We start from the raw sequence: 27,065 nt of genomic DNA, 5'->3' as shown, positions 1-27,065 counted from the left end.
AACATACTGATGGCATTGGTTACAGGAGGACTTCTAAACTTCTGAATGTTCCAGTGAGCCCTTTTGGGGCCATAATCTGGAAGTGGAAAGAACATAATTTCACCTTATACTGGCCATGACTAGGTGCTCCTCGCAAGATTTCTGATAGAGTGAAAAGAATTATCAGAAGAGTTGTCCAAGAGCCAAGGACCACTTGTGGAGAGCTTCAGAAAGACCTGGAATTAGCAGGTACAATAGTTTCAAAGAAAACAATAAGTAATGCAGTAAACTACCATGGCCTGTATGCACGCTCACCACGCAAGACTCCATTGCTGAAGAAAAAGCATGGTGAAGCTCATTTAAAGTTTGCTGCCCAACATTTGGACAAGCCTGTAAAATAGTGGTAGAATATAGTCTGGTCAGATGAGACCAAAACTGAACTCTTTGGATGCCATAATACACACCATGTTTGGAGGAGGAGTGGCACTGCACATCACCCCAAAAACACCATACTAACAGTGAAGTTTGGAGGTGGGAAAATCATGGTGTGGGGCTGTTTTTCAGCATACGGTACTGGCATACTTCATATCATTGAAGGATGAATGGAAAAATGTACCAAGACATTCTTGATAAAAATCTGCAGCCATCTACCCAGATGACGAATACAAAACGAGGGTGGACATTTCTGCAAGACAATGATCCCAAATACACAGCCAAGGACACTCTCAATTGGTTTAAGAGAGAAAATAAAACTGCTAGCATGGCCCAGCCAATCACCTGACTTGAATCCAATTGAAAATCTATGGAAAGAACTAAAGATCAGAGGGCCTGATTCAGCAAGGAATGCACGGATGCATGCAATTTGCCAATGTTGGCAGTCAGTGCATGCATCTAGGTCGCAGTGCGTGTGCGCGTCCGCAAAAGCGAGCACAGTGAATATGCAGACTCAGGGAAAAGTGATTGACAGGAAGTGCCGTTTGTGGGTGGATACGGAGAGTGGTTGGCTGAAATCAGGCGTGCCAGTGTGTTCGCACCCCGATATAGGGGCGTGCATAAATTAGCCACTGAGATGCTGGACGCAGCCTTGCATCCCTCTGCGTGCAGGAAGTCTCTCAACTCCTACGGCAGGGTCAGTTTTACCTTTAGTCTGCGTGCTGCTCCGATGTTACTCAATGTTCCTGATCTTGTATAGAGTGGCCGGTTAGCGCTCCTAGAAAGGGGGGGGGGTGTTGTCTACCACCACTAGCTGCTACCTCAGGGAACGTCCTTATTTCCAATTGAAATATGTAAACATGAGGGCAGAAGGAAGCGGTTGATGGTGGATGGGTCTCTAATAATGGTTATCTCAAAATAGAATGTATTGTATATTGATAGTCTATACGTATAGTGTAATTATTTCATATGTTCTTGTAACTGGTCGGCAAAAACTTGTGGCTGGAACTTCGTACAAATAATGTGTTGAAGTCTCTAAATAAAGTCTTAATTTAAAGGGAATGTCTATGTTGGTAATCCGGTGTGCAAAAACTTGTGGCTGGATATTCAGTGCAAATGAAATGTCTTTCCAACGGCTTTATATGTAATGATGCGAGATGTATGACAAACTAAAATATGGCTGGGTAGGCAAAAACTTGTGGCTGGATGTTGAATAATATATTTGTCGTGCCTCTTCAATCGTGGTAATCTTGCTTCCCTCGGCTCACGCCACCTCAGGAGATATAGGTGCAGTATCAGAGCGTATTGACACTATTAGGCAGTTTATATGGTAAGTAAATGTACTTACCAGAAATGATGCATCTGCTGGTCCGTCGCTATTCCGCAACTTCTCCGGTGTGAACATGCATGTGAGTAAGGGACATAACAGAGTATAAGTGCAGGTTGGTTAAAGTATTGATTGAGAGGCTATATAGTTTTGGCAACTTTATTGTAACGTACTGCGTGCTCACGTGTGTGGTAGTCTGAATGAAAAGAGGATATCCTATGTGTATTGATGTAGGTCGTATCTCTGCAGCAGTCCAGTGTGATCGGAACTCTGCTATCAGTGGTTTGGACTCTGTTAGCGGCAGCGGCCATTTTTGGTGAGTCTTTACCTAATCTAAATCTATGGCAGTTGGCGGCCATCTTTGGTGTGTTTCTTTCAGCTCTAGCGTCCATATAAATCGTCTCCCGTTTGTTAGAATATGTACTGCCTTACGAACATATCATATATTAGTCCCATATAAATACAATGATTATGATATTGTAATGGATGAATGTGTTGGTGGGTTGTTGTAGTGCTGATTGCTGGTCAGCTAATAATGATTTTTGGTGTTTATGTATGATTTCTGATCATCCATCTATATGCGAATATTCTTATTTGGAGTAAGGATTAAATTTGTCTTCTGTATAGTTATTTTATTGAGTTTCATTCTGCATTTCCAGTATGGTCAAGAGAATGTTCTTGTTCAATGTTCCTGATGTTTTCTCATCCTTGCGCATCAGTATGTGCGCATCCTTGTGCATCAGTACGTACGTTAGCAGATGGTAAAGGAGGCTGCATTATGTAGTGCCGTGCGTCTACATCTTTGCGCTGCAATTGCCGTGCGTATGCATTCATTTGCATATTCTCGCAGCTGCCGGGTGCGTGCGTCTGCATCCGTGCGTTCCTTGCTGAATCAGGCCCAGAGTTCATATAAGAAGCCCACTGAACCATAAAGATTTGAAGACTGTTTGTGTGGAAGAATGGGACGAAATCACACCTGAGCAATGCATGCAACTAGTTTCTCCATACAGGAGGCATCTTGAAGCTGTCATTAACAACAAAGGCTTTTGTACAAAGTATTAAATAAATTTCAGTAAGCATGTTCAATACTTTTTCCCTGTGTCATTTCACATTATTACACATAACTTAATTTATGGACATCTATGGTTTGATTTCTTTGCATGGGTTGTTGCTGACATTTGGTGAAAATGCCATTACAATAGCCCCATTACAAATATATTTACTGAGAAAAATGTTGATGTGTTCAATACTTATTTTACCCGCTGCATATATATTAGCATTATACTCATGATTACATAATCTTCTGCTAGGCGAAAAAAGAGTTCGTAAAGATGTCAGTGTAGGTAGCTGTCTTTCCATAATGTGCTTGCAAGTTCTGTGAAACTGCTGACTGGTTAGCAATTCCCACTGTGCAGGAGCATCAGTATCACAGAAGAGGTTAGCCCTGCTTGTGTCTGCTTTTACGTTTTTAAATGTTGTATGTTCGCACTGCAGGTTACTAAGTAGTGGAGAAGCCTTTAAAAAACAACTTTAAAAACTGCTGTTACATAAAGTGATTACTTTGTTTTAGAGATGAGCAATCAGGTCTAACAGCAAAATGTACTGTAAATTAAATGTACTGAGGTTTCCAAATTGCTTGTCAGCTTAAATAAGCGATCCTTACGGTTTATCTCTCTATACAATATTTTTGTTTACTAAAGTGTTTATCTTTTGCATAATCTAATAACGCAAACTCCTTTGTTGCTGAACAAACAGCAATTTCTCCCCATTTAGTAATTATATAAAATCATATTACAGTGCACTTGGGATACAAATTAATTTTAAATTTCCAACTTATGTCCAGTGTATTAATCAAAATAGAACAAACTAAAACAAACAAACCACAAAACCTTCATTTGTTCATAGGCAATAGCAGCAAAGCAATAATACAATGTAAGTGTAATAAAAACACAGCAACAATAAAAAGTAGTGACCTACAAAATATTTGTATTTAACAAGCTGATGTTTTCTTGTCCTCTTTTGTTGCCAAGATTCATGTTCTTCACACATTTGTACTAAATGTAGATCATCTACAATACTGAAATACTTCCTTTGTGGCTAAAGAAACCGCACTTAAAATACTGACTACAATAATAAGAGCACACAAATCTACAGTGAGCTAAATAAGCTTTAACATATTCTTTTGCTCTACAGTGTAAATCAGTGTGTGTTAAATGACAGCAGCTAGGTAAACATTCTTTCAGACAAGAGAAAATGCTACCTGACACACAGTTGACCCATAATGTGAGTCTCACTGGTTTATGTACTTTCACAGGGGAAAAAGCTGGTAACATAAATTTTCTTTACAAATGGACCCTAAAAAGGTGAAGATACTAAGCCAGGAGGTCAGGAAAGCACTGTAAGGGTAACTGTTCCTTTTGTTCTCTTCAAAATAGCAACAGCTTCTTCATGAGTCACACCTTCCAAACTCTGCCCATTCACAGCAATGATCTGGTCTCCTCTGTTCAGGCGGCCATCTTCTGACGCTGCCCCCTGCAACAAATTATGGTAAAGATATCACATCTATATAAAAAAAAAAAAAACATACTCAGCATGTCTGACTTCAATAACAATTTGAAGTTAAATATTAACAAACATACACCAACTACATCTGCTGGGGTCTGAATCCCAACACTGAAAGTCCGACACTGGACTTAAGATAGGCATCAAAATATTGACGCCTATCTTAATCCCGACACCGGAATCCAGAAAGACGGTAGCCCGAACGAGGTAAGTCCGGGGCGCCCTTAGCGTTAGCCACGGGTGGAGGGGGGGTTAGGCTTAGACAGCGTAGCAGCTTTAGGGTTTTTCATTTGGGGGGGGGGGTGGTTAGGCACCACTAGGGGGAGGGGGGTTAGGGTTAGGCACGAGTTGAAAAAGCTGTGAACCAGCGAAATGCGCGTCTTGGCCAGGAGTCTCAGTTATGCACATGGAGACTCCATTGGCAACACAGACTAAACACTCTAGACAGGTATTTTCATTCTTATTTCTGGGACCACCTGCTTCACTATTGCTCCTACTCATCCTGATCTGTCCAGTGACATCAGGAGCGAGGAACTAACATATAGTTTGATGGGGTTACTTCCACTCTCTACCTTATTACTAGAGGCATTCACAAGATCGCTCATCCATTATTCAATGTGAATACACAGAGATTGGAAAGCAGCAACTTGTGCACATCAAGCTTTACCAATACCTATATTATCTTTCAATTTCTAGCACTCTCATTTGTCCACGTAGTTAATAGTAGGATTTCTCTGCTTGCAACAGACCCACATCTACATCAGTTGTCAGACAGCAGATGTCATTAGTTCTCATTCTATTCCATTAGGTATTGGAGGGAGGTCCATTCATACTCCATTCACTATCTGTAGGTACATGGAGCAAAGCAGACTACACCCCCTTGTTATTCTGATCCTTTTGCATTGAGAAGATTGCTTGGTCTACCAATTTTTCCAGAATTGTTCTAGAATATATTACTTAAGCTTAGATCAGAACATAGCCCCTTATAGGCTAGTCTCATGCAAATTTTGTGATTAGTGGTTCTTCAATTGATTATATTATATTTCCTCTGATTTAAACCAACAATATATATATTTTTGGTAATATTAGGATGTGAATTAATCCGATTGAAGCAAAAATTATTTCCTGTCCTATGAATGTCAGTCCGGATAATATGAATATATATGAATAATTATCTATCTGAATTTGCTGGTTTCTGTGTCTGTAATATTACATTTTGGATGATAACCCATGATTATTTGTATACATAATTCGTCAAGGCGATCATTAGTATATTGGTTGTATTAAGCCATTCTGGCTACTATTTTCATTGATTTGTAATAGGTTCAATTAGTACCTTAAGATTTATTATTTATCTGACCTATTTGACAGGTCTTTTACAATTATGTCTGTCTCTTTATGTGGCTTCTTTTGTGCTAATATGTTTTAATGTGATTATTACCGCTAAGTTTTATATTAGGTATTAGCATACTCATACAACAAGCAAAACTATACACAATTTACATTGTAATAGAACAATGCTGGAGGAAGGAAGGATTAATGAAATAGAAAATTATTATTTACCTTGGTAAATACAGTTTTCACATAGATGGGTAGGTCACCATGTGGACTGCCATAGCCCCCAACAATACTGAAGCCAAGTCCATCTGGTCCTCTCTCAAGAACGATTGTCTTGTACTGAGGTGGTCTAACATTAAACATACATACTGTACAAGGTATCTATAGGCCATCACATTATAAATTTTATTTAAATAACCACAATTTCTCTATACAGATGTGTCCTCATACACCTATTTTTATTGTGCCATATCGCACGAAATACATGGTGCGACATAGACCCTCCACCATGGGTAGCGATTCCCAGACATTTATAATTTATTCTGAATTTATTGTCTTATTTGCATCGTACAGTATCTGCACCCAAAGTTGCTTATAATGCCCTTGGCTTGGATTAGTATTTTTGTCACAAAGGAATTGATATAACCATGTGTGGCATGGCTCACTCGTATCAGACCACAGTCTTTTACCTTTTTACCCAGGTTATTGTCTTAGTCGCACAAAGCAGCTGCATGCAATGCCAGCACCAGTGTCCATGGTACCCTTGCATTGTTCTTTTTTTGCATCAGGGATGTGAATAGGATGTATATCTTGTACAAATGTGTGTGGCTAGAAGCATGGCGCAGCTTAGGCACAAAGTACGTGGTGCGCTAAGCATGGCAAGCAATTTGGTGCAAACTGAGGATAGGTGTATGTGGACACATCTGTACAAAGTAACTTGTGTTGCAACAATTCAGAGAGAATATTTTCAATTCAACATTTATATTCTGGAAACATTCTAAACAAAACATTTTTAGATTTCTTTATTAGAACAAATAAATGGGACATGTTTTAGAGAAGATCAGCCATGGTTTGGCAGTCACTGGCTGCATGAGTTTTTGCGCCTTTATATTAATTTACAGTCACTGTAACTGTTTTGCGATTTGGTTTTCTCTTTCATCCAATTGGGAGACACAGAAACAAATGGGTATTGAATGCATCATCTGGATCTAAGGTTTTCAAATGTACCTCCAAAAATGTATACTCCTCCCCCTCTATACTCCGGAAGTCTGTCATAACATCACTTGCTTAAAGTGTCTACTAGAGTCGGGAGCTCATTTGTTTGGCTGTCCATGGCCGCTATTATATTTCGTTAAGGTTATTAATTTATTTTTTGTATCTATATTCATCATCGTCCCTCTGCTACTGAGGTCAGTACCTCCTCCTACATGCTCCCACAATGGGATGACCCCCAGAAGTACTCAGTCACTGCTGCCACAGGTAGTGCCCCAAGATCCATATGCTGCAAAGCCATCGGTGCTGGGTTTGCAGTTCCACTACAGCTGTCCTCTGCTTTCTTCCACCTTCTTACCATGTCTGGGAAGTGATATATGTCCAGGCCCAAGTTTGTAGGAGGGACAATGGGAATGTTATTGCCTGTTTTAGATGCCTCTCTAAATTGCTCTATGCTCAGTCTGGGGTGGACATCCTTTGCATGGCATGTGATAGATGAACAATGAAGCTCACTTTTGGGGACACTAACTTAAACTATGGAGCCAACCAAGACAATGGCTTTGGCCAACTCTAAGGCAGAGTTGTCCACATGCTCTAGGTGGCAGAGCAGGGACCCTCCCAGGCACTTGAAATTATTTTTCCTCCCCTGGTGCACTTGATCAGGGCCCTTAATTTTAGTTATCAGAAGCATCTGGTAAACCAACCTGTTAAGAAATTTCAAAGATCCAGATTCATACACACTAGTCGGTTAATTGGTTTCTAACAAAATGAACCCCAGTGTGTGTGGTAGGCTTTAAGTTCCAGTGGGGCAGGGACTGATGTAAATACTACATGTTAAAGCAGTAAAATCCAGAGCACATGTAAAGGTGTTTGACAGCTCAAGTTGTATTTTCATAGTTTTAATATATGTGCAGTAATACATACCCCAAATCATCCTGCAATATACTGCTTGAGGCAAGTCCTGAAAAGCTGACTGTTGAGCCTACATGTTCTTGCTGTTGACCTGTGACCACACTCACATCCCCGCCAGCTACTACCTGAAAATGTTAACACATAAAAAGATCTTATGATGCTCTTATAATGGCAGAACACTTATATTTTACAATTTTCACTTTTTAACTGTGGTCTGAGCTAATATGTAAAGCTTAACTACCAGCCTAAGAAAATTTGGTGCCCAATCCCCCTAGTTAGAGCACCTAGGGGTTTCAACATACAGCTGTTTTTTTGCCAAGGCTCTGTTGGTCCTCTAATGCATAAGTGACAAATGAATAAAGCTCGCCCTCTATAACTGGCCATAGAGGGGATGTGTGAGTTAGAGGACCAGACCTTCCACTCACCATGCTCTACTCTCTGGGCAGGGGCAGTGAGAGAAACATAGGATTCCTGGGGAAAAAAACTTTATATGGTGATTGGGGGAGGGAGGATGTAATGCAGATCATACATTTACAGCCCCAATCCATCAACTCACGATCAAAAATTTGATCCGCAAACATCGATGAACAACGATCAGTCGGTGGATCGGGGAAAAACCGAGTGTTAAAAATCCCTGATTTGCTGATCACAATAATTTTTTCGTCAGGGACGCTGAATCGAAGGTTTTTAAACATATTAGAATTTGGGCAATACATTGCAGATGTATAGGCCCTATAAAGTAAATGTTTTTCCAGTTGGCTGTGTATATTTAACCACAGTAAACACCTATTAAAGTAAATTTCATGAAGTGCTTGCACTTTCAACCTTAAAATTGTATATTAAGTTGAAAATGCCTTTCCTTTCTTGAACAATATTATAGAACTGAAGGTTTATTTAGTCCCATTATTAGATGAGGAAGCAGTACATAATTTGACAGTGGATTAGTATGACCTGCATGAATAGGGTTAGACAAAGCAGAACAGTGTTACCTGTAGCTCGATTGTGCCTGTGGCATTTTTCAGGAGGCTGACAGCCTGAGAGTGAGTTATTCCTTCAGTTGATGTCCCACAGATACTAACGATCCTGTCACCAACCTATGGTTAAAAGAAGAAAATAGTAGATGTAGTTTCTGATGAAAGAAAATGCTGGAGTCATTATATCACTATGGTGATATAAAACAAAATACTGTTTTATAACAGGAGAACCTAAGGCTAGAATCACAAAGCTCCCTGTACAGTGAGAAACAAGGGTAATATGCATTAATCTTGGCAACTCACTCAACACCTGTTTTCCATGCAGTTGCTTCTCCATAGAGCATTTAACAATAAATAATGACATATGAAAAAGAGCATTGGAATATAAATGTTAAACCTTCACATGACTTACATGTTATAAATTTATAATGTGTTTATACAAGACTGCCAGGTTGGACATCTATTAAACTGATGCCAACTCTGCCAGTATTAAATAGTGCATAAGAAAACCCTATGACTTTCCATGCTCTCACTAGTTTTCAGTGTCCACATCTAGCCTCACATTCCTTTATATAAGTTAGTAATGCTGGGCACACACTATACAATCTGTCAGACATCTGTCCAATTTGGCTGGTTGGAATGAAAACCTGGTAGTGTATGGGAGAAAGTGCCATCCGACCATATGGTCCAAAACACTGGAAAAAGGACAAATGATTGTTCAAATGGGTAAATTTATTTGATTTAACCAATTACACATGAATAAGTCAACAAAACATGAAATCAATGGCGCACGTAGGAGACCCTCTGCAGCTGGGTATTGCTACTCTCAGTAAATTCTGCACAGTTGATTCAGAAATTTACCAATACATTTATCCAGGATAAAACTGAGTACACATCTTTCCGATTACAGACTGATCAGGTAAAACTCTCCCGATTAGCCGTGCCCAGTGTGACCAGTCAGCTGCCGCACCGTACACACTGTGCAGACATAGCACAGTGTGTATGGGCTTCTATGGGATTGGGAGGTCGAGCAGACAAATTTTAAACAGAACATTTGATGCGAACTCCTGTTCCTGACCGTTACAGGAGTGTTGAAAGTAGTTTATACGGCCTTCGCTCCTGCATCGGGACAGAGTACACACCTATACAATCCAACGGCCGTTCTCTTGATATCGAAAGAACGGCCCAACGATTATATAGGTGTGTACCCAGCTTTAGGGGTCAATCCAATTAGGTGCGAATTGTGAGAGGCGAGTTACTGTTTTCTCTGTCAATTTGCATAGCCAATTTACTTTGCAATCCAATTAGCAACTTGCACTGAACCAGTCAGAGTAGCAGTGGCATAACTAGGGTATTTGGAGCTCAGGGCAAATTTGACAATGGAGGTCCCCCACCTGCTGTGTGCGCGCGCTGAAAAATGGGCGTGGTCACTTAAAAATGGGGCGTGTCAACATGACACGCTACCGTTTATCGTCACTCAGGACATTCCTATCCTTATGCACCTTAACCCCAGTAGTGCCCCTTATACAGTACCCCCAGTATGCAATGTCCCCACTTGTGTTCCCTCGTATGCAGGCTCATAGTAGTGCCCCTTATACAGTACCCCCAGTAGTGGTCCCCCTTATACAGCCCCCCATTAGTTCCCCTTATTCAGTGCCCCCAGTAGTGGTCCCCCCAATGCAGTGCCCCATGTAGTGGTCCCCCCTATGAAGTGCCCCCAGTAGTGTTCCCCCTTATGCAGTGCCCCCCAGTAGCAGTCCCCACAATGCAATGCCCCCCTTATGCAGTGCCCTGTATATAGTGCCCCCAGTAGTAGTCCTCCCCTATGCAGTGCCCACAGTAGTAGTCCCCCCCTATGCAGGCCCCTAGTAGTGATCCCCCTATCCAGTGCCCCCTGTAGTGGTCCTCCCTATTTAGTGCCCCCTGTAGTGGTCCCCCCCAGTGCAGGGCCCCTAGCAGTAATCCCCTTATATAGTGGTGTCCCCAGCAGTAGTCGTCCCCCATGCAGTGCCCCCTGTAGTGGTCCTCCCTATTTAGTGCCCCCAGTAGTGTCCCCCCTTATGCAGTGCTCCTTATATAGTGCCCCCAGTAGCAGTCCCCACAATGCAGTGCCCCCAGTAGTGGTCCCCCTTATGCAGACCCCCAGTGGTGACCCCCCCCCCTATCCAGTGCCCCCTGTAGTGGTCGTTCCTATTATTGCCCCCAGTAGTGGTCCCCCCAGTGCTGTGCCCCTAGTAGTAAGACCCTTATATAGTGCCCCCAGTAGTACTTTCGCCCCCCCAGTATTAGTCCCCAGTAGAGGTTCCCCCTCCCGATGCAGTGCCCCCAGTAGTAGCTCCCCCCCTAGTTGTAGTCCCCAGTAGGGAATCGGTATGAATTACCGCCCGACAGCGGCTGGCCGACATGGCTGAAAATCCTGATTGTCCGCAGGTAAGTATCAACTAACCTAACCTCCCTAACCCTAAACCTCCTTTGGGATGCCTAACCCTAACCTTCCCCCCAGTGCCTAAACCTAACCCCCCCTTCCCCACCGCCTAAACCTAAGTACCCCGGGGGGTGCCTAACCCTAAGTCCCACCCGGGGTGCCTAACCCTAACCCTCCCTTCCCCTAGCCTAAACCTAACCTCCCGGGCGGGTGCCTAACCCTAAGTCCTCCCCGGGAACCCTAAGCCTAACCCTCCCCCTCCCACGGCTGTCCGCAGCGGCTCCCGGCATCACTTCGATCGAGATGCAGGGCGCTAGTCTCCCCGTGTCGGTAAAATGGCAGGCGTCTAGATAAAGACGCCTGTCATTTAACCCTCGCCGGGATAAAGCAGTTGGGGAGCCGGCTGTCGGGCTTACGTCCGCCGGCTTCCCGACTGCGACTACCCCCAGTAGAGGTCCCCCCCCCAGCCATGGTGCTGCCAGGAGTAGCCATCCCCTCCCCCGTTGTGCCCCTAGTAGTGCAGACACTTTAAAAAAAAAAAATACACTTAACTGAATCCACGCTCCGGCTCTGGACACCACTCCCGCTGCACGTCAGTCCTCCCGGGCTGGCGCGCTCAGCATTATGGGAGAGACGTCATGACGTCTCTCCCATTACCCACTGCATGAGCCGGAAGGCGGAGCTCATGAGTGAGCTCCAGCCTGGCTCTTGCAGTGGGCACTGCAGCCAATGAGAGTCTGTCTGACTCTCATTGGCTGCTGATTTACACACACATCGCCCCGCTCGGCGGTGATGTGTGTGCAGCAGCAGCAAATGAGAGTCGTCTGACTCTCATTGGCTGCTGGTAAACACACACATAGCTGCCGCGCTGGCGGCGATGTGTTCGTTAGCACAACCTGAGCCCGCCTCTCACCCTCCTCCTGGCGCTATTGGGTAAGCGCTCAGGGGGAGGGAAGGGGCTCAGCTGTGCAGCACAGGCCCGGCGCAGGTCCTGTGTAAATGTGTAGCGCTGACCGCACACACTGTGATCGGCGCTACACTGCCTAACTAGGGCGGGCCGGTACCGTGCCGCAGGTCCTATGGCGCCATGGGCAACGCCCTGCTCGGCCCCCCTTAGTTATGCCACTGCATAGTAGACTCGCATTTCTCCATAGGCACCCCCCCCCTGAGGGTGAAAGATGGAAGGGAAAATCTTTACTGTAAGGTTAAAATGTCAGGACACCTTGCTGAACCCCTTGGACACCCCCTAATGACTAATTACTTAGGCAAGTGGAATATTCCAATTAGCTTAATTAGTCCAATAATTACATGCAATTTTTGGGGGTAAAAACAAAAATTGGTTCAAATTACCCCAAAAATCAACATTTTTGTTAGTTTAGGCACCTAAAATTTAATGACAGTATTTTTTAATTGAAAATTAATTGTTTTTATAATTTTTTTTCATTTTCATTTTTCAAAGTGCCCTCAAAGGGTATCCGGTCTTTAGGTCTACAGTAAAATGGTAGACAATGTTTAGGTAGACAATACAAGTTAGACAGGCATTAGGTCAACAGGGTCTAAAGGTCGACACACATATGTCGACAGGGCCCTTAGGTCCACACACAAATGGTCAACACAAAAAAACAGTAGACATTTTTTTTTAGGGTTAAGATTAGGCACTTACTGCGACGGTTAGGTTCCAGGAAGGAGGGTTAGGCACTTACCGGAGGGTTAGGGTTAGGCACTAGAAGGGATGGCTGGGGTCAGGCACCTACCCTGACGGTTAGCGTTAGGCACCAAAGGGAAGGTTAGGGTGAAGATTAGGGCTAAAAAAAAAAATATGTGTTGATCATTTGTGTGTGAACCATTTGACCCTGTCGACCTTTTTACTAGTCGACCTTTAGACCCTGTCGACCTATTGCTTGTTTAACTTGTATTGTCTACCTAAACATTATCTACCTTCTTATTGTAGACCTAGAGAACCACACCACCTCAAAGTACCCAAAATTAAACTTTTTTCCTACTTTTTTTTTTGTACTTTTCGTTTAATTCGTTTGATATTAAACAAAAAAAGTTTGCTTTTTATAATTTTTTTATATTAAAAAAAAAGTACAAATCAGCTACTTGACATCGTTTAAAAACCTTCAGTGCTTTCCTTATGCCCACAAACAGCCTTCTGTATGGTCCTACTAACAGAATATTAAATTTTGGGGGGTCCAGGATGGTCTCTCCATTTTTTCATGCATTTCTCTCACATTGCATTTGGCAGTCAATTTGCAAGCCTCCGCTACGAGTACCGCGAATAGGCATTTTTAATTGGATTGGAGAATACTGAGGTGCGCGCATTCGTGCAAAGTCTGCGAGTTTCATGAAACAAACTCGCTACTTGTAATTCGCACCTAACTGGTTGACCCCTTAATCTGAATTATATAAAAAAAGGTTTATAAATCAACAACAAACAAATAACACAACTAACACACAAATTTTTTATGTATGTAAAGGTTTCCTGACATTTTCAGGAATTAAGATATTGAAAAAAATCTAATTTCAATTAATAACCATACTACATGGGACACTTTAAAAACTAATTTGTGCATGACACAAGATGCATTTTATACTGGATACAATTATACTTATACTTACCAGATAATTCCCTTACATTCTAGTTTCATCAATGAGTGTAGCCTCACCCATCACAGGTACAGATGTGTCCATATACATCTATCCTCCATGCACTACAGTCGCATTACACGATACGTGAGCGCTGTGCGTAATTGGTAGCGCGCTCCGTCTTTCCGTTCGACTTTTTCCTTTAAAATGAATCTTATTTGCAAAGCAATGCAAATAGGACGCACAAGCAGTTTATACTGATTAAAATGATATGCGGCATGCCTATATTCTGTGTGCGAATATGGTTATATCTACATGCGAAATGATACGTTACAATGTCAGCGGCTCTGACACTAATGCAGATCCAGACGCAGTAACACACAGAATATAGCATGCCGCATATCATTTTAACCAACATAAGCTGCTTGTGCGTCCTATTTGCATTGTTTTCCAAATAAGATGCATATTAAAGAAATATGATGCAGGAAAAGATGCTCAGCGTTACCAAGTCGCAATATGGCATGGCGCGACTAGATGGGCTGTTTAACGTGCATGGAGGCTAGATGCATGTGGACACACCTGCAAGCAGTGTCGGACTGGGGTATGAAGGGCCCATTGGGAAATGCAGAGGTAGAGGCTCAAGCTTAAGGGGTGTGGCCAGACACCCCTGAAGGACTTGGCCAACCATTTGAGCATACAGTACATGCAAAGAACAGAGGCCCTTTATAAAAGGAGGGGCCAACCATATGAGAATGCATGCAAAGAACAGGGGCCCTTTATAAAGGAGGGGACAAGGGTGTGTCAGGACAACCACAGTGATTGGCAGGAGGGTTAATTTTGGTGTAGTTTCCATACAAACAAAACAAGCACCCAACTTCATCCGTGATCCTGCCCCACCAAGTTACTGACCCCTAGAAGAGGGGGCAGGGCCCTCAGAGAGACGGGTCCACCGGGGATTTCCCTGTACCCCTGTGGGCCAGTCTGACCCTATCTGTAAAACATTATCTTATAGATGTGTCATATAGTTATATGACTGTATCAAATAAATTGGATATCCGTTAAAAAGACTTCCTACTCCCTTTATCAGTTATGTTACAAATTAAAATAATATAAATCCAGATGAAAGGAATGATCGGAAAATTAAACATCGGGCCAGTATGATGAATGGGATTGAACAAAAAACTGTACAAAAACATAAATCAATAACCAAAAAGTGGGTGCATATAACAATATATATGTATTAAACAGGTAGCAGTCTGGCAGTAGCTCTAATAATAATAAAAAGACTGTGAAAGGGGAGGATAATGGCAGAGCATTTTAAGTGCTGGGGAAGTTGAAGATATTTTTGCTTTTGTGATTGGTAACACTACAGCCTGGTTGATTACACGGATACTTGATACAGAACAGATGTTTATTTTAGGTATATTTGTGCTTTAAATGGTATTGACCCTGTCCATTTTTTTATTCTCTAAATCTTGTTCACATAGTAATTTCTACAGTTGATTTATATAATAATTATATGTCAGAGATTTCTGGCTGTGTTATTATTCACCTTTATACAATAACAATAGGTCTCAAAAGACTTTTGTTTTATGGGTGTTCCCAGGTATTATTTGTCACACCTACTTCTCTTACCCATGTATTGTTCTTCAAAACTTGTTTATTAAGTCATTAAAATGAGATGAATTTCTGAAGTAAAATACATAAAGTACTAAACCACAAGAGAATTTATTGCCACTCTGGATGGATATAGTCTACCAGCTGCAGGAATAGAGTAGAAAAACATGCTAGTAAAAGAGTAAACTAAAATTCTGGTGCTTCGTGAAACTTTAAAGGCAACATGAATGGATGAAAAACATTCACACCTGTCCTTAACAAAGCCATTTTAACAATATGAATGAAGTGAAATCATGCTGGCTGGGATGACTCTGAAGCATATATTGCCACCTGGTGGTGAATGCAGCAAACTGTAGGCTTGTTGAATAGCTTTTACTTCTTGAAATTCCAATTTATTATTATTATTATTATAATCCTTTATTTATATGGCGCCACAAGGGTTCCGCAGCGCCTTACATAGTACAGAAACAGAGTACATAAACAGTTGAACAGAACAAGAAAACAGTGTCATACAGTTTAAGACACTACAAGACAAGTACATGGTATATAAACACTGCTGCAACAGAAGCAGGATGGCAAAAGTCACGGGTTAGGTGCTTTTGAGTATAGAGCAGATAGTATAAGTAAAGAAAGGATAAGCACAAGAGGATAGAGGGCCCTGCTCGTGAGAGCTTACATTCTAAAGGGGATGGGCAGACAGACAGGGGTGACACAGATGGGGTAGACAGTGAGCGTGGGACAGAGGGTTAGGATGACAGATTCTTCTAAATTCAATTGAACACAATCAGGTATCACTGGATGTAGTAGGTGGAATATATAACAAAGACAATTGTAATTATAAGTTCTAAATAATGTCCAAAAGAGTTCAACACATATGTGACACTACACTCTCCAGCTGCCGTGGAAATTTGGGTTGCGGGATTTCAGCTTTCAGCTAGGCACAAGTTACTTATTCCTGGTATAAATTATATTACACAAACTTATTCTAAACTGTCAGCCGTTCCTATGACAACCATGAATGAAATATTCAGAATTGCAAGATATTTGACTAAAGTTTCAGCATTTTCCTGAAATATCTATTGCATCCTTTTACTAGAATTACTGCTTTGTCTTTAGGGACAGCAGTGATCCAAAAAACAACATTTTATTGGATAGGTGAAACTATAGTCCTATAACAACCATTTGTTTTGTCAGAGTAAAAAGTTGAGAAAATGACATGAGAGAAAATTATTTATCCAAAATAATGTATATACAGATGTGTACTCCACATATTGCTGCAGTGGCACCAAACAACCCTTCATGGCACGCCGGGTACTATGCGACTCGTCTTGTACCGAGCCTCTTTTTTAGCCTGAAAATGCATCTTAGTCACAATCGGATGTGACAAACAGCTTCACAGGACTGCACTGATTTGGTAAACAACACTTGTGTATCTGTGTTCCAGTGACTCTGAATCTGTATACAAAGTGCTACAATGCAGCAGCTTTTCTCACGCCAAGTTCCATTGTGCTTAGTATACAGACCCAGACAGATATACGAGTGTTGCATATCAAATTAATCAGAGCAGTGCGGCCTGCCGCATCTGATATTCCCGCAAAAAAGATGCTGGCGCAAGTTGAGTCGCACAGGACCTGTCAGCTCAATTGCGCCAGGCTTCTCATGCCATATGGAGTATTGAGACTAGGGGCCTGATTCAGACCCACTCGCAAGCGGTGGTCCGCTCGCAAGTGGGTCGATGTTGTGCACTGCGCATGCGCACGACGGCGGGAGCTCCGTCGTGCGCATGCGCCAGACGCGACGAGCAAAGGACTTTCCTTCGCTCGGTGTGTCTGATCAAAGGGGGCGTGCTGTCGATGTTGATTGACATCACTAGTGATGTCAGTGGGAGTGATTTTGGCTCTGATAGATAGATGTTGATGATGATAGATGTTGATTGACATCACTAGTGATGTCAGTGGGAGTGATTTTGGCTCTGATAGAGCCAAAATCACTCCGGGCCTTGCGGTTGAAAAACTCAACCGCAGGCTCCGGCTCGCAGTGGCGATGGTCGCGATGGTCAAGACCATCGCGGCCATCAACCTGCACGCTCGTACAGGCTGTGGGTGGTGACCCACAGCTATACGAGCGTCCAGGAGGACGCTCCATAATTATGGAGGGCGGCCCTCATTCAGAGCGTGCGCTCTGCTCAGAGCGTATGGCTCTGAATGAGGGCCTAGGTGTATGAGGACACATCTGTAGCTACTGCAAAGAACCTACTGTGCAGCACAGCGCCTTTGTCCCTGCATAATAGCACTGACACTGACATGCGCACATAGAAACATTATGGGTTATTTGAGAACATAGTGCAAATACGCTGTAGGTTACCAATAGCATTTAATCAAACTTGCTCTGTTGTACGCGGACATTAAAGTAATCATCCCTAAACATCTATATGTGGTTATTTGTTGGTTTGATAGGGTCCACAGGAATACCATGGGGATATTATGGTTGGAGAGATCCAGGCACCAAACAGTTAAAGCTTCAGCTCCCAGGATGTCTCGGGTCCTTCTCCATATATACCCCATCCATAGCCACAGGCCTTCAGTTTTGTTAACAAGCCTCAAGGCAGGAGAAGGAAAAAGGAGAAGGAAGACCAATTGTACACCAGAAACACACTTACACAAAATGAGGGAATCTGTGACCAAAAGAAAAAACTACTCATGCTGCCAGGTGCCTCAGGATGGGTACCCTGTGGACCTCGAAGAAACCATCTATGGTTTGATTTCTTTGCATGGGTTTTTTGCTGACATTTGGTGAAGCTTTTATTACAATAGCCCCATTAAAATATATTTACTGAGAAAAATGTTGATGTGGTCAATACTTATTTTACCCGTTTATATATATATTACCACCAGTACATTTCAGGCTCTGAATTGAGTGCTTATTTGTCAGCTCTAAAAATCTGTCACTTTATGGCTTGGAAAAGCTTAGTGAAACACAGTCCTCAAAGCTTACATGTATATACGCACTATTTCTCTGCTTGCTTGCGCAGGCAGTGTATTGCCTATCTGAAAATAGACCAGATCGTAGTAGTAAGGAGTGTGACAAACCTCAAAGGATTCTCCTTGATACTAAAGACAAGAGGACAGATTTACTATGCGTCGGGTTTTCAAAGCCCCAGCTGCTTTGATTATCAGATTTGAAACGGCAATAGTAATTCATGCTAAACAAGCCTGATACAGCATTAATTACTTTTGCCGTTTGAAATCCATCAGTCAAAGCTGTTGATCATCGGCGGCTTCAACAAACTGTGCAACAGTAAATCTAGCTTTTTCATACAGCCAATATGCTGTATATTGACAACATGGCTGCAGGAGCAAAGCTGTACATACGTTATGATTTTCAGTGTTATAGGCACAATGCATTTATTTTAAAATTTTCAAATCAAAAATAGAAAAATAAACCTACCCTGAGTTTCTGTGTTTGGGCCACAACTCCATTTGCATGCATCATGGCGATAAAAATTGGTACATCACCAAGGGGACTGCCAACGCCACCAGCTATGCTGATCCCCAGTGAGTCTGAAGGGCCCTGTATAGTTTGTATATAAAGAATAGTGTGAAAATAGATGCAAGTTAGTTTACAATGTTATTAATCTACTGTATTACATTTAAATAGCATAGCTCAATATTTTCAACACTATGCTACCTGCTGAATTCATGCTGCAAATGCAGAATTTAGTAACACAGCTGTTTTGTATTATTTCAGGGGCAGCCAAACTATGGCCACAGGCTCAATGTGGCTGGTCCTACGCTAAAATCCGGCCCCCAGTCCAGGATTCCGCTGCGGACAACTCTTTCCAGAATCTAGAGGTGGTAAATGCTTGGTGTGGCCCGGTGATATCACTGCCAGGGCAGCCCTCTCTACAGTTCTGCCTCCAGTGCACTCTGCCCTTCCAGAATCAGTGGTAACTGGAGTCGGTGCAGTGATGAGGCGCTGATGAATTATAGGACAGACGTTGATGGTCAAGAAAAGGATGTTTTCAGTGAGCTAAGTAATATAAGGGATACTCTGAGCTAGCATATAAAGACATAAGGGGGGCTCTGGGCTGGTATAGAAATCCATGACAGAGGGCTCTGGACTGGCATATTAATTTGGAAAGGGGAGCTCTGGGCTACCATACCAGGCAGGACTTGGGGGGGCTCTGAGCAAAAGTTGTGACGCTCTCCGTTCATAAGTCATTTTCCTAGTTTGGATGCCCCTGTATTATTGCCACATACTTATTACTATTATTATACTCAAATGTCTTCATGCTGGTATTTTATAAATGTAAAGAGGGTAAATTAACAAATTGAAACTAAAAAAATAGCTACCTGCTACATAAGCTGTGCAACAACCAAGCTTAGATTTCCAATATGGAAAATAAAGGTTAAGGTTTCATGATTTATAGGATGACAACATCTTCCTACAACTTCTTACAGATGTGTCCTTATACATCTTTCCTGCAGTAGCGCAAAAAAAGCCCCTCTCTGTGCGCTACGTACTGTGAGACACCGCTAGCGATGGGCGTCTTTTTGCAGAAAAGGAGCCTGCTGGTGCGTCCTAGTCACATTGCATTGCGATTTTGACACATTTCAGCAAAAATAAGACGTTCAATGCTAGCAGAGTAGCACGCCACCTGGCGGCTCACTCACGCCAGGTAAGTTGTGCTGTGTGGCATATTGAGGCTAGATGTATGAGGATACATCTGTATATTAAACATTCACTGAGAAATTCCCAACTTCAAGGATTCATATCCTAGTAGATAAGAATATGTTCTTCAAACATAAATGGAGTCTGATTACTGAGAAAGGTAGACAATCTTTTCCAAGAAATTCACCAGAGGCAGCTGCCACAAATGACGCAGTGGGTGAAGAAATTGTGGCTGGAGGCTGACTGCCAGCCATATATACATACCATACAAGCCCAGGAAAGTGAATTTCGGTGTTGAGAGCCAAAGATTGCCGTCTGCTGAGACACCATGGTGAGCCCATGTTAGAACCATGTTGAGAAATTGGCGCTGCGTTTGTGGTATCGATGCACTGTAGTCTCTCTCAACATAGTGACTATTGACATCACGTATCAATCCCGTGGGCAGAATGTTATAAGTGCTTGTGGACAGAGGAGGTTTGATGCAATTTAAAATGTATGTGGGGTTTTTGATATACATTATAAGGGGCATGTAGATGGATCTGATAGCCATATAAAACATGGCTGAAAACCTGAAATTACAAAAGGACTCAGAAACAATGAATTTTTAAAAATTATGAGTCTCTGGGACCTACACAACTATGAGCTTAATGTCATCACTATAGTTCTATGATCTTATTTTATTAACTCATGTTCACTGGGAGACTGAATTGTTGGAAAGTAAGCACAATAAATGATTTCCAAAAGCAAAATATAAGGATAGGACACAAAATAATACCATGTAGAGAGAGGAGGAAACACGGGGGTAACCAGCAAACCATAGGCCTAGCGCAATGTGGCCTTACCACAAACTGGGTTTGGTGCGCACCATACCAACATCTTGAAATTCATACTGCAGCTAAAAGCCAAGAAATGTAAGGAAGGAGCCAGGAGTACTCAAGAAATATTTCAGTTTATAAAACAGTTAAAGTATGCCCAGGTTTTACATTAAACGTAGTAATTACCTTTTTGATTTCAACTGTTCTTAATCCTTGAATTTCAGGAGCTGTGAAAAGAAGAATTAGAACACTAAGTTTATGTCAACAATAGATCATTTGCTGGTGGAACGTTGCCAGCCTATTTGTTAAAAAATTGGGAACAAGGTGACCTCGATGTTTAAAATGCGAAACACTACTACAAAACAAGCAATTCGCCAGCACTTAATATGCTAAAAAAAAAAAAAAAAATAGCAGCCCATTTTTCAACTTTTGTAGCATCAGACATATTGTCGTAAAAAAGCTTAGAATACCATCGTAAAGTGAACTTAACCGTAAACAATTCCCTTATTTCAAAACCTTTTAAAGAAAAAACAACAAAAAACAAGACAAAAAAAAAACGAGTGATCATAATGCTAAATGGAAACTTCCATCAAGAGGCATATTAAGCACAAAAGAAATCAAGCCAGGCTATTGTCTGTCACCCAATCAGTTAGCAGTAACATTTGCAGGATAAACTTCATATACTGAAAAGTGAGCAATACCATCACAAAAAATAATAAGAAAATAAAATGTAGTCAAATACAATGCAAGCAAAATTATTCTAAGATTTTTTTCTCTTGTGATAAATATAAAAAGAATAAGATTTCAATAACAACTAAAGCAAGCATCAATAATCTGAAGAACACCAAATTTTGTAACTACTGCAAAATGTCTGTAGTAGATTTTTATGATGATATTACATTCCTATGTGGTGTGGAGGTTGGGTATGTGATCCAGACACCAGCATCCCGATAGGGTTAGGATACAGAAACTTGTCGGGTAAGTATCCCAACCCTATTCCTCCCTCCCCGCACCCTAAACTTAAACTCCCCCCTAGTGCCTAAGCTTAACCTCCCCCATTAGTGCCTAAGCCTAACCTCCCCCCTTAGTGCCTAAGCCTAACCTTCCCCCCTAGTGTCTAAACCTAACCTTCCCCCCTAGTGCCTAAGCCTAACCTTCCCCCCTAGTGCCTAAGCCTAACCCCCCCCCCCCCCCCACCCCGGTGCCTAACCCTAACCCTCTCCCTAGTTTCTAAGCCCACTGCTTACGTTCGGGATGCTGGCACCGGGATTCTGACTGGTGTCGGGATGCCGGCGCCAGCATTCAGAGCGTCAGTATCCCATACGCCGGTAGATCAACTGCATCTCGTGGTGTGGGCCCCGACTGCAGTGTAGGGAAAGTCCAATTTTAATGTACAATACACCTAAACTCAAAGAAGAATATTACATACTAGGGGTAATATAAAGCTGGGTACACACTGAGACGAAATCGTTACGATGTGGCCAAATTGTAAGGACATATTGTGCAGTGTGTATGCATGATTTGCGTGCTCCTGCGGTCGCGTACAACATCATCAGGTTTGATGTGCTGCACATCAAACTTGACGATATCGCTTGTTGCTCTATGCATGTTAATGAAGGACAAAACGAGGGATCGTTCCGTCGTTCATTAGATCGTTCTGATGTGTACCCAGGATCCGATATGTCTGCTCATCGGGCCATCATATCGGCTGTGTATACATCACTCAGAATGTACAAAGCTTAAGTCTTAATAAAGTACATTTAATAATAAAACGAACTTTCATTCTTCCTGGCAGTGCTCTCAAGCGGTTCAGCTGCTACAGATCCAGGCAATGGGAAACTGAATGACGTAAGACTACTGCTACCATCACTGACCTGAAAGCAAAGACACACTTCAATTAGAAAACAATAATTAAAATGAACTAACTTAAAACATTTCCACTTTTTGTTATCCACAAAATAAAATTATTTGTTCAAACACCTTTTAAAATATGTTCTAATATTTGCTGATCAGTGATGTAATCACTACTACAGAGGCTTAGTAACATGATTTTGGTTGTATATGTAGCTCATTTAAATTAACACTAGATGAGGATTAAAGCACCCCTTACTGTAATATTTAAAAAAAAATAGATGTTCCCTCAGAAGTTTGAGAGAACTTCTACTTCTAATCTTTTTCAATATTACCTGTAGATACTCACCCTGCATTCATGTAACTTAATATGGTTGTAGTATGCCAGTTACTTTGTTGATAATTTAAATTCTAAAAATAACATTTTAAGTATTACGTAAACAATATTTAATTTTAACTTTTTTTGTAATTTTACATTTTAAATTAGCCATTTGTGTTCTCTTTTCACATTCGAAAAAACAATTCAAATGAAAGCTGGAACATGGTCAAGCTGGTTTGATGTTGTGCAAAGTAGCTTGAATGTGGTTGAAGTAGTTTACCTTGTTCAAATTACATTTTTTAAATCAGTTTAATGTCGATAATTTCCATAAAATGTTCAAACTTTCATGAGTCAATGAACTGATTCAAGAAACATTTTTAGACAATGTAAAGCATTTCTAGTGCTTATCATTATCACAAACATAAAAATAATAATTGTTATGCTGGCCATACACGCTACAATTATAACTGTAGCGTGTGGGGGGGCGACCGAGGGTTAAATATTACTCGGTCGGGCATGCCGGATTGTCCAGCATGCCCGTCCGATGCGATATTTCCCGGTAAACTGTCGGCCGCATCGGGCAGTGTATGCCCAGCCGCGGCCGACAGACAGACATTTCCTGTGTTCCTTCCTACGGAAGGAACAGGGAAATGTCTCCTCCCCCGGGGGCGGAGCGCAGATGTCTGCCGAATACACTGTGAGAGAAATCTCACAGTGTATGCCGGCGACATCTGCGGCTGGCAGCCGGCCAGATAAAATGTCTGTCGGTCTGACAGGCATTTTATCTGGCCGTGTATGCCCAGCATTAGAATTCAAACAATGTTTTCAAATTTAAACAAAGAATTATGTATTGTAAATAACTATTAATTGAATAAGCCATTAAAATAGTAAAATTTAGTTTATACATAAGAATACTATAATGTAAGTTACGGTTAAAGCTGCTGTTTATCAGTTATACTACATGGTGCTGCATAATTTTTGTTGCTATATAATTAAACTGATACATATAAAAAGTAGGCACATGCTTGTATTTGTACTTATCTAACAGTGGTGCTTTTCTCTTACCTAGCTTACATAGTAACCTAAAATTTAGCAACAACAAAAAGATATAGGCCCTCATTCAGAGCCGCACGCAAGCGGGCGCACGTACGTTAGGCGTACGTACAAAAATATTTAAATTCAATGGCTCGCTCGTATTTTCGTTCGCATCTAAAATTCCTCCCTAAACTCTGACGACCCCTCCTCTAACTAACGAGCGTACGAAATAGCGAGCGTACATCCCCGAAATGGCTTGAAAGGAACGCACGCACACGTATAAACAGGAAGTGGCCTTGTCAGATGTCGATTACCTGCTCCTTTATTCTGCCTACCTCCATCAATCGTATCATGCCAATCAATGTATCAATTAGCTTAATTGTTTGTTTTTTTTCAACACAATGCAAGAAACTTTACTCTTGTCCGTGTTTGTGTTTACCCGCAGAATACGTACGGATGAAACATTCGCTTTTATTGTTCAAAAAACATGTGAACCACAATTAAACAATTGTACTATTGCTGTGGATCCCCGCATATTTCCCTGGGTTCATTTCTTTATTTAAATTTGCTTACGCATGTCACTGCATCAAGCCTATCCTAACTCTCCAGAGATTTCTGGCCCTGTCGAACACATGACTCATACACTAACCAATAAAATTGCTCCTGTTAATTTCCAAAATACATTAGCCAATCAGAAAATTTTTACACACTTTATCAAAAATGATTTTTAAGAAAAACACCATTGCCATCATGAGAGCCTCCGCATTCACCAGGCGTGAGCTGCTGGTGCTTACGGAGGTCATGGATCGCCGGATCACCAGCCAGCCAGAACCCATGACCAACCGGCAGAAGCGCTCCGCGTATGCGGAGGTACGGTCCCGCCTGCGGTCCTTCGGATCACGCCGCAACATCGGGCAGCTGGAGCGCAGGTGGTCCGACCTGCAACGGCGAACGCCCCGCTTGCTGGCATGCTTTCGCATGCAGATCCTGGCAAGTAAGTGTTATGTATTGTGGTTTTAATGTTTGTGTTTGTGGGGCAAACTGCGTGTGCATGTTTTCCTGTCTGTTCTATTTATTATTTGTACTCATATCTGCGTGTGCATGTTTTCCTGTCTGTTCTATTTATTATTTGTACTCATATCTGCGTGTGCATGTTTTCCTGTCTGTTCTATTTATTATTTGTACTCATATCTGCGTGTGCATGTTTTCCTGTCTGTTCTATTTATTATTTGTACTCATATCTGCGTCTGCATGTTTTCCTGTCTGTTCTATTTATTATTTGTACTCATATCTGCGTCTGCATGTTTTCCTGTCTGTTCTATTTATTATTTGTACTCATATCTGCGTCTGCATGTTTTCCCTCTTTTTCTGAATTTTTAATTCTACTGCTATTTTTTTGGTTTTATTTATTTTTTCTTTTTTTTTTTTTGTTTGTTTGCCCGGATTTGTCCATAAACTAAACGCAATTTATTTGACATATTTTAGGGGGACAGCCAAGACTCCGCCGTCAACGTCGGCGTTCCCGCCCACTCTCCCCAACCCCCAGCCAACACTCCACCCCAAATCTTTCCCCTATTCCCCACTCCTCCCCATCCTTCCCAGACCCTCTCCCGGAAATGTCGGGCCTCCTTCCCCTCCGTCCCACTTCCCCCTCTCCTCCACCCACCCCTCTTCCAATTACCCCCTCCCCGGAGTCCAGCATAACTCCGCCCCATTCTTTGGGGAATGACGGATCCTCCGAGGAGGATCATGGAGGTTTTGCCGGAGCTCCCGATTTGTTTCCCGGTATGTTTTTTATTATTTTTTTTTAAAGCACAAACTGTTTGTATGTAATCATGTGTCGTGCCTTTCTTCGTGTTTTTGTGGCTTGACTTTTGTTGATTGTGAAGGTTTGCCTTTACCTCTTCCTGGTGATTTAAGCATACACATATCATACCTGTGGGAATTTGTACCTAGGCCTTGTATTTTTGCCAGCCCACCCTTTTTATTTATGTTTTTGGGTTTAGGAGTGATTTGTTTTTTTTTTAATGTTTTTCTGTGGAGTCCCTATTGTTGTATTAACCCACACACTTTTCTCACCCACAGAGGAACAGAGGCGTCGGCAAGAGGTGGCGGATGTTGTGGGTCAGATGCGCCACCATGTAATCGGCCTTCTGGTGGCCCTCGACCGGCTGTCTGGCCTCCTTCGGCATTAGTTTTTTTTTTTTTGTTCTATTTGCCCAATAAATTTTTAAAGACAAATATACGTTGTGGCTCATTTTTAAAAACCAAAACCAAGATAGTTTAGCCTGACATAAGTTCCTGCAAGGATTTCCCTTTTTTAAAAGTTAGATTGTGTTTTGTCTTTGTATGTCAAACAGACACCAGAAACACATAACAGTAACAATGTAATTTCCCTTTTTGGGTGTAGTGTCAATTTCAGATTTCTACATTTTCCAGGTTCCTACTTGGTGCGCAAGCTGCTTAGGCCAATCTTACAAATCCCAAGGTTGGGCCAGGCTTCCTTTTGGTGTGGATTGGAAAGCTGAAAACATATTTCAGTTTTGCTCAACTGGCGTCAGTACTGGTTTACCCCTTAGTCAAATGTAACTTGTGTTAACCTGGTTACACTTGCTGTTAACGTCCCAAAAAAGGAAGACCATTTCACTCTTCAAACATTTATTCACCACATAACAGAGAAAACAAAGTGGTCACTCCCAAAAAAAATACACAGTGATAAATTCAAATACAACACATACCAAGAAATAATTAAATAAAAACACAAAATCAAGAACTGGTTGACGAAGGACCATGCCAACATGATTCCACAAACATGGCGTTGCGATATGGGTTCCAGAATATATGCCCAAAAGGACCAGATCCAGGTTTGGTAAGGGTAGCAGGAAGTAGTGAGCGTTGGAGTGCCAAAGATTATGTGAACAAACAGAAGATGGTGAGAAAATTAAAAATAAATTAGATGTTCGCCAAAAAAAACAAACACATTAGGTATAAACACTGGAGTTTTGAA

At 41.8% G+C, this 27,065-nt stretch overlaps 1 protein-coding gene across 1 annotated transcript in view; it reads right to left on the bottom strand.

Moving 5' to 3' along the window:
* Positions 1-3,002: 3,002 nt before the first annotated feature.
* The window catches only part of MPDZ (multiple PDZ domain crumbs cell polarity complex component), a 229,645-nt gene continuing 205,582 nt past the window's right edge, over positions 3,003-27,065 (bottom strand). Inside the window, exons 45-51 of the mRNA XM_088472634.1 lie at positions 22,631-22,727; positions 21,040-21,080; positions 18,815-18,937; positions 8,752-8,856; positions 7,775-7,887; positions 5,864-5,987; positions 3,003-4,270 (exon numbers count right to left, since the gene is read on the bottom strand). Of these exons, the coding sequence (XP_088328760.1) occupies positions 4,124-4,270; positions 5,864-5,987; positions 7,775-7,887; positions 8,752-8,856; positions 18,815-18,937; positions 21,040-21,080; positions 22,631-22,727 (750 nt within the window). The 3' untranslated portion in view covers positions 3,003-4,123. The remainder of the gene's footprint in view (positions 4,271-5,863; positions 5,988-7,774; positions 7,888-8,751; positions 8,857-18,814; positions 18,938-21,039; positions 21,081-22,630; positions 22,728-27,065) is intronic.

This window comes from Taudactylus pleione, unplaced genomic scaffold, assembly GCF_031769625.1.
Source record: "Taudactylus pleione unplaced genomic scaffold, aTauple2 ptg000127l, whole genome shotgun sequence".
NCBI lineage: Eukaryota > Metazoa > Chordata > Amphibia > Anura > Myobatrachidae > Taudactylus > Taudactylus pleione.
Note: the sequence above shows the minus strand (reverse complement) of the source record. Positions and strands in the feature narration are given on the sequence as shown.